General features: G+C 40.6%; 1 protein-coding gene across 3 annotated transcripts in view; it reads left to right on the top strand.

Annotated features, from left to right (window-relative positions):
• The first annotated feature begins 1,245 nt into the window (after positions 1-1,245).
• si:dkey-112e17.1 overlaps positions 1,246-8,356 on the top strand; it is a 25,817-nt gene continuing 18,706 nt past the window's right edge. For 2 of the 3 annotated variants that reach the window (XM_031300527.2, XM_031300528.2), the window contains exon 1: positions 1,256-1,464. In XM_031300527.2, coding sequence (XP_031156387.1) covers positions 1,384-1,464 — 81 coding nt within the window. In that variant the 5' untranslated portion in view covers positions 1,256-1,383. Of the gene's footprint in view, positions 1,465-8,356 lie in introns of all 3 variants that reach the window. The other variant, XM_031300529.2, reaches the window with a different exon arrangement.

An 8,356-nucleotide genomic window follows, 5' to 3' on the forward strand; every position in this document is an offset into this window, starting at 1 on the left:
AGATGCTATAAACCTTCTCAGGAGTGAGTCTGTGTTGCCAATAGCCTTCCTTTGGAAATAGTTTATCTTCCCCTGTGTTACTCTGCATTCACTAAATGAAATAGGTTATTTAACATGCTGCTTTTGCCCACATAGGCTTGCCAAAAAAGGTAAAGTCACATTTTGAGTGGTGCATGAGATAATAGCTTGGATGCTTATCTGAGATCCTGAGTGTGGGTGGTCGAAGGAGTTGCCCTTTTAAGTAAAATCAAACTGTGTGCTTATACCACTCTTAGACACCTTATTTAATGTCACTGACTAAGGTATGTGGGCAAATCAGATCTAGCAATTGAGTAAGATTTGGGTCTCTCTTAAAGTCATAGCCTACATGGCTCTCTAAAAAATGTAATAGCAGATCAGAACTGCTACTGCAGAACCTACTATAATATTTTAAAATCCAGCCCCTAAAGGAAAGTATTGGGTACAACATTGAACTAACACTATAGATTTTGGTTCACCACACCATATTGGCAAGTCTCTGGCTTGGTCAGTTTATGCCTATCTGTGCTGCTAATTTTCTTAGTGCATCTACTAAATGAATTGTGTTTGTTTTGATTATGGAATAACTCACTCAAATTAAGTATCTTAGACTCTAAAGTTGATATAACATCTTGGAATCAACCAACAAACACAAACAAGTAGGTCTACATTTCACTCAGCAATCAAATAGGGGATGTTTCATTAGAAAGCACACAGACACTCCTGACCTGCACTCTCCTTGACACAAGTTGAAAAAGATAGGCATATTTTATTTCATGATCTGAGGCTCCAAACAAGATAAAAATAGATTCAGCTATTACAGCTATTATTGAACAATGATGACTAGGCCTATATTTGATTTGTATGACAGCTTTAACCAGGCTCAAATAGAATTCTGAAAGAAAGACAAATATGTGTTAATTCATATGCATTCAATTAGATTGCATAGCCTATACAAATAAAACAATAATGTAGGCTACATTGCTGAATGCAATGTTCTGTATCTGCTATAGCCTTTGGAAGAAGGAAAGCATTTATAGGCTATAGAAATATAATTGCTAGACCTAATAATTGTATGGTAATCATAAATTGCACTGGCAAAACGGCCTCAGTCATACAATAGCCTATTATTACGTTTTTGTTTTTGTTTTAAAATACATTTCATATAGGCCTAGCCTAAAAAACGGTTAAGTTACTATAAAAGCCAACAGTATGAGAGTTGTTGGCTAGGGGTTTGGTCCTGTGTTCGAGTTCGCCCATGAACGATGGAAGCGCGCTCCCGATACTTCAGGTGAATGAGAGGGAAGCAGAGGAGCGGGATACGGTTCACTGTGCGTCGCATTAAAACGGAACAATTAGAGGAAAATGAGTTGTGTTACGTCGCTTGGGGCGCATGTTTTTATGACAACATATCTACTCTTCGTGATGGGATGCGTTGCACAGAAAGTAAGTTGACATTTGTTGACAATAAGCTGACAATAATTCACAAGCTTTACCTCCAGCCCTGTTGAGTGCCGTGCTCACATGTATGGGGAGAATCAAGCTACGAATCCTGTTCGTAAATCTTAATATTCAACTCTGTTTTCTTCTCCGCAAACATTCTGACCCCAAGGGACTTCAAGCAAGTCATTTTAAGAAAAGTTAGGTGCCACTATTCATTTCGGCATAATCTGTTAAAGAGACGCTCGCGTCAGCTAGGCCTACATTTTAAATTGAATTTCGTCTGTTCTGTCAACACTTTCGGAACGTAGGCTACTACTAGAATAACGTTACAGTATCCTACACCGTTGTAGGCGATAGCAAAAAGCGATAGACTTCGTATTGAGCCAAATTTTAAAAGTTGACATATTAATACTGTAAATGCTTTTTGTTAGATAATATGTATGCCGACTATATCAGAAGACCACTCTGCTTCGAAAAACGTCTAAGTGTATGTATCAGAGTATAGAAAAATTAGGCAAATAGCGATGGACTTTTAAATTTACATTTTTTACAATTGAGTTTTGCGTACGCTCTGTTTGACAACAGAATAGGACGTAACATTACCTTCTCAAAGCAAAGTCTTTACACTGCCTCCGAAACTGCAAAAGTTGTGTAGGAAACACCGTATATTGCATACAGAGGTTATCTAAAAAGGTATTGTTGTCAGGCAGCTTGTTATTTAAACATTTAGCCAACGCATTTCGAGGTTCAAGTTCAGTTTCGGTATTTATGTTTATAAAAATCCCATGTGCTTATTTTACAAAATCTAGAAAAAACCCTGTAAACCTGTGTTTTTTTTTAATCACCTTACAACATGCTGACTTACTCTTGTCTACCTTTGCCATTCACGTCAAAGATATAAAAGTTTAGTTCTAGGCTATATTTTCAAACTTCGTGGGACATTACATCGTAGGGCTTTCAAGAGGATGTTTTTGATGGCACAGGCATGTTGTGATGTGACTGCACTTCACAGAGTTAGAGAATGGCATGCAGAGTGCAAACTGCTGAAATGAGAACCACATTGAGAGCATGTAAACCTTGTGTTGTACTTTCCATACTCATTGAGGCAAATTCCGAAGCTCTGCCTCTGACATGCGAATCATGATAAATCAATGATCAAAAGTTTGTCTTCGATAAAACAGGAATCCAAACAGCCGGGAGTTGCTTCTCAGGCATGTTTTTCATCCAATCAGGCTGTGATTCATGTTGGACATGTTTTAGCTTCTCCTGTGGTGGAGTCAAAGCTCCTGCCAGGTTAGTGAGGTTTAGATGTGTATGGGTGCTTTAGAGTTGATTGGTTGAGGTTTAGAAGTTGTTTTGATTCCATAACCTGAGGTGTCACTATAATTTAGTTTATTATGGATACCTGCATCCTAAGAATAACTACACACGTGACTAAGGATGACAGGACTTGTTGATCTACATTGTCAGCCGCCTGGAACAGTCATGTTTACATAGATAGTGGCAGGGGTATCCTCAGTACTTGCTCTTGAAGAAAGGAAAAGTGATGTCTCATTGCTCAGAGCAGAAAACACTGCATATGATAGCAAGAGCATTTAGTTGTTGATATGTGATTTGATCACCACTGTGTTGTGTCTATCTCTAGCAGTCTTAGCTGTCTCTGTTGGGAAAGGATCCTCCTAATCGACATTGTTTGCCCGAATATATGCATATGTGTTATTCCGAAATGGATATTAACAGCAACATTCTTAAAATGACAGGGATGTACTTCATATTTTATTTACTTTCCTGCCAAATTTTGTAGTAGAGTCATTGAAGCGAAGCATCCAAACTGTAAACCACATCCCCCCAGTCAGTCTCCCAATCTCATATTGTTCTGTTTTTGATTTATGTGCGATGCCCCCAAAATGTCCCCATACATTTGGGACAGTGTCTGATGTCATAACGCAGAAGGATTACCCTTGACACAGATCTCCTCTTGGACATCAAGACCACATTGTCAGTTAGGAGAAGCTTTCACCTGTCAAGAGTCATCCTCTTCTGCTGATAGACAATGGCTGCTCAACAGCACAATTCTTAGAACTAGACAACAAAATCCCGTGGTATATGGAATTGTCAGCATCTCCAGCTTTAGTTCCTGTGTGCATAGGGTGCTGCTCACTATCTTTGCAATTATCTGCCTGAGGGGGCACGGTAAATGATGTCTTTGTCCTCCGCGCCCCTTTTGTATTAAGTTGATTTTTGGAACAGCATAAACAAGCTTGGGATTTATTCTATCCCCCTCAGAAAAAAATGAGAGGCATCCTAGCCTGTCATTCCACAATTTAGCGCTGTGGACGAGGGAGAGTGAATTTGAGCTTTGTTTTGTTGCTCCGCTCTGTCTTTTGGAAGGTTTTAATTGAACCTTCATCGCTAAGTGAATTGAATTGTAGGACCCCAATGAACTGTGAATTTGCTGATATTCACACACAGTCTGTCAACAGATAAACATGTCACTGTGTGTCAGTGAACTGCAGTGGGATTTTAGAGGAGATAGAGCGGAAAGCCAGAGGCAGAGTGATGAACAGCGACTTGAGTGAAAGCTATCCAGTTTTTGTTGCAGATGCATTAGATTGTTCAGTAGAAAACAAACTTCATTTTCGATACAGCTCTATGGTAGCATCAACACTGAGAGATATTGATGTTGCTAATACTGGATGAGGTTTTCATCCAGCTTTTCATAAAATTAGAAAGGCTGACAAAAACATTTTAGTTTTCAAAATAAAATATACTGGGGCTCAATGCATCAAAACAGCTAAGGTGAAATAGGCTGTAGTTCAGGGGTTATTGTTGCGAGAGATGATGATATAAAAAAAAAAAGCTTGTCTGGCAATTTTGATGCTGTGGTTGCAATGGAAATGTTGTATCCGTTTAGACTCTGGTTGACTGCAGTTTAACCGTGTCAGTGCAGTGCAGCCCAGCCTACAAGATTGGGCTTCTCACTAGGGTGCTGCCGAAAGACTAATTATCACGGATGCATTCACTGGATCACATTCCGAAATCTGGAAATGATTTCTCCAAACTGGTTGAAACCACTGTGGAGATAAGGCCATGATTCACCGCAGGGTTCCACAGACTCACTTTAACAGCAACCACAGCAGCAGCAGCAGCTCTTTTTTAAAGGAAATATGTTAATAGTTTTTGTTTTTTTTTTTACATCACAAACGTGAACTGCGAGAGTCTTCTCACACACCCAGTCACACATTCGTGCGAGTTCGAGGACCACAGCGTTCCACGTTTCCGTGCAGGCTACGGTAAATGTCCCACGGTGGCTCTGTAAACGAAACGTCGATCAAACATGCAAATGGCTCAAAGAGGCTTTTCATAAGTCAGTCATGATGCACACAGTGGTGTAAATGTGCTGAGTCAGCGCTACAGTGGCCAACGAGGGCCACCCTAGAAATGCCTGGGCTTAATCAGGCCGCCACACACCAGTTGTTTGTAAACTCGCCCTGGCTTGAACTACAGCCACTGACATCAGCCCATCAGAAGAGGCATTGACATCACAGGGGTGATATGTGATAAATCCCGGGCTCGAGTATCAGCGCTTTTCACAGCTGTGGCGATAGGACCTCAAGGAGGTTTATTTCTATCTGGGTATTTGGAAGCAGCTGTACAAAATATATTTAAAAAAAAACAGAAATGGGGCATCTTGCTGGTACTGAGTTGCAGAATGCAGACTCTAAAACCCTAAAGATACCATTCAAACTGTTTTTAGCTGCATGTCGCTGTTTATGATTGGTATATGGGGAAACCAATGTTTTTTGAAAAGAGGAGCAGTTCCTAAAATTGTCTGTATTCTGTGTACCCTGTCCTCTTATGTCAGTCTATTCTGCATTACCTTATACGAAGTCTGTGTCTTTCTCCGTCAGTGCAATTCCTGTTGTTGCCCTTTGAGAAAAAGTGCTTTTTATTCTAATTTAATTAGTGGCACTCCTCAAATAGCTCCAGCTTTTATTTGATTTGTGGTAAGATTTGTCTCATCCCCATCATTGGTTTTACAACATAAATTCTCACACTTTTGTACTTAGCATTCACTTTGTATGTCTGTTCTAATTTGTTGTACATTCTTGACTACATTTTTCTTAATATTGATTCCGTATCAGTCCGGTCTCGAACCCTGTCAGACTACTTGATTAAATTAAAGATATTGGCAAATTAATTCAGTGCAGGCTACACACTATTGGTCCACAAAGCTGTTCTATGTTGATACCAGTCCAGACCTGAGAAATTGAGTGTGATTGTGGACTGCTGCTGCTCCAGCGCTAGCTTGTGAAGCAGTGTCACTTTTACTCCTCCAGTAAACAGGGCTGCTGAGGATTCCTGCCCCCTTTTGAGGGGCCCGCCTGCCTGTTTATGAGCCAGTCCAAATAAAGGTGTACAGACAAGTAGTGTTTTTTTGGCTTGTTTACCTTTTTATACTACAAAGAGATTGAATTGAATTGCTTCTTTTTTTTATAACGGATACAGTTTTTTTAAAACTTTAATTTAATGGTTACACAGTTAACTGAAGAGTAATATTTTCCTTTTTGTTTATTTCTCATCTTTTTTCTTTGACCACATCCTGCCATTTACATATAGAGTGCAACCTCTTATATATAAAAAAAAAAAAACCTGGTTTAAATTGGAAGAATTAAAAAAAGAAAAAATATTCTAATACAATGGTACTATACAAACAAACCGGCCCCACATCATCAGTCAGTGGATTTAAAGTTGCCGCTGTGGTAATTAGACAGACGTTTGAACCCCATCATGGAATCGGATTGAAACACCTTTCTTTTTTTTTCTTCTTTTTTTAAGATGTACTGACGCAAAGTGAAAACGTTAGAACAATACCATTTGTCAGGGGCCTCTCAGTAATGACAGCAGCTGGTCTGATGTTTCACTGAACAAGTCATTTCAGACAATTATGTGCTCAGTTGATCAACTTCTGTCCAGAGCAGCCCCTGTCAGTGGCACAACTGGGGCAATGACAAGCTGCCTCTTATGTAAACTTTTAGCTTGCCTTGTGCTTATTAGCATCCTTTCATTAAAATATGATCTGCCCTCCCCGTTTGTGGAGTGGCTCACCAAAACGGCATTGCAGCCCATTGTTTCGCCATGAGAAAAGGCATCCTTGAATAATTAGCGGCCTGCCAGTGGAGCGGCCTGTGATGTAACAGAACTGAGATGTTTGGCATTATAAGAATGTCCCATTTCTATTCGACACTGTGGCACTTTGGGGCCCTTTTCATGTGTAGTCTAGCATGCACATCCCAGGGTGCTGGGACCTCCCGGTCGCCTCGTCCTGGTGGGAGAGATGACACAGTCTCTGTCCATGACACAGTTCTCTTTCATCAGATGTAGGATTTCACATCATACAAGATATTATTAATTCACGATTAATAAACTACTTTTTTATTTTTTTTATTTACTTTTTAGTGTAATTAGTTAAACAAACAGGGTGAAAACTGAGTGAAACAAGTCTTTAAGGGAGGTTAAGGAAAGTCCAGCGACGCGGCACAACATACATTCTCTCACCACTGGTCGTTCTTGCCCTAAAAGGGGACACGCTGTCCTTCTCTTCCCCCTGTTATGCCCCCATATTGTGAAGTGGTTCCCGTCATTGCGCAACCTCGCTGCAAACACTGAACCCCAAATCGGCTTACTCTCTCTAGCCTCAGCAGGAATGACATTTGGCCCGTTCAAATGTCATCCGTGTAATTCTTTGCTGTGGTACATTAATTTCTAGTGAGTGTGTAGGCAGTGTAGCATGCCATGTGCCAAAGTAGTTGCTACTAAATGTCAGTCAGGGAGAGAGAAACTGCAACACACAACTAACTTAAAGGACTTTAAGGATCAAAATTGACATCAGAATTGTGGTAATTAAAAAAATAAATATTCAATTTTGCATTAAATTTGATGTCACTCACATGCCACAAATAGTGCAATGTATCTGACGATACTACTGTTTGCAAACGTAATTGGGAAACTATGGCTTGTACTGTAGTAACCAGCAAAACTGCTACTAGAATCTTCAGGTGTTCAGGTGCTGCCGGAAATTCCACTGGTACCCTCATTTCGGCCGGATGTCCGTCCCCTTCCACTTTCTTTGTGTTGGCGTTCTAAACTCTGGTGGATTTGTGAGGACTATGGTTAACTGCTCCTCAGATCTCTGCAGGGTAAATCCAGACAGCTAGCTAGACTATCTGTCCAATCTGAGTTTTCTGTTGCACGACTAAAACTACTTTTGAACATACACGTTCCACCAAAACAAGTTCCTTCCCGAGACTATTTAGCAGAGGCACCGTGGCTCCGTACAGCGCTTAGCACCGCCCAAGATGATTGTGATTGGTTTAAAGAAAGAGAACCAAAGAGAACAAAAAGAGCATGTTTTTCTTCTATCCCGGAATGCTGTGTGGACTAGCCAGACTCTCCTCTGCAGTACTGTAGAGGATGGTCTGGCTATGCGAGACTACTTTTCATGTAATGATCATGTCATTTAAAGAGGATGAGAGAGAGTACGAGTTCAGCTGTGGACCTGTTGCTCATTCAGTCTCTACTGTATGGTCTGCCCTCGTGATGGGGCAGATAGTGATTTCTGATGATCTTTTCTTCATCGAAACTCCAATATGAGAACAAAATTAGTCAGAATTCAATATGTATTATGATCTAACTTACACACACACACACACACACACACACACACACACACACACACACATATTTTCTTTAGGTCCTTTGGTCATGCTGCCCTCCTTGCCCTCCCCTGGCCTCCCATGTGTCTGTTATATGCTCTTGCCTGGCTGTGAGGCTGTCAGCTCTATCAACTATGGAGAGGGCTTTTGGTTTGATCCTGATGACCAGAGGGCCGAGC

Source organism: Sander lucioperca, chromosome 2 (genome assembly GCF_008315115.2).
Source record: "Sander lucioperca isolate FBNREF2018 chromosome 2, SLUC_FBN_1.2, whole genome shotgun sequence".
Lineage (NCBI taxonomy): Eukaryota > Metazoa > Chordata > Actinopteri > Perciformes > Percidae > Sander > Sander lucioperca.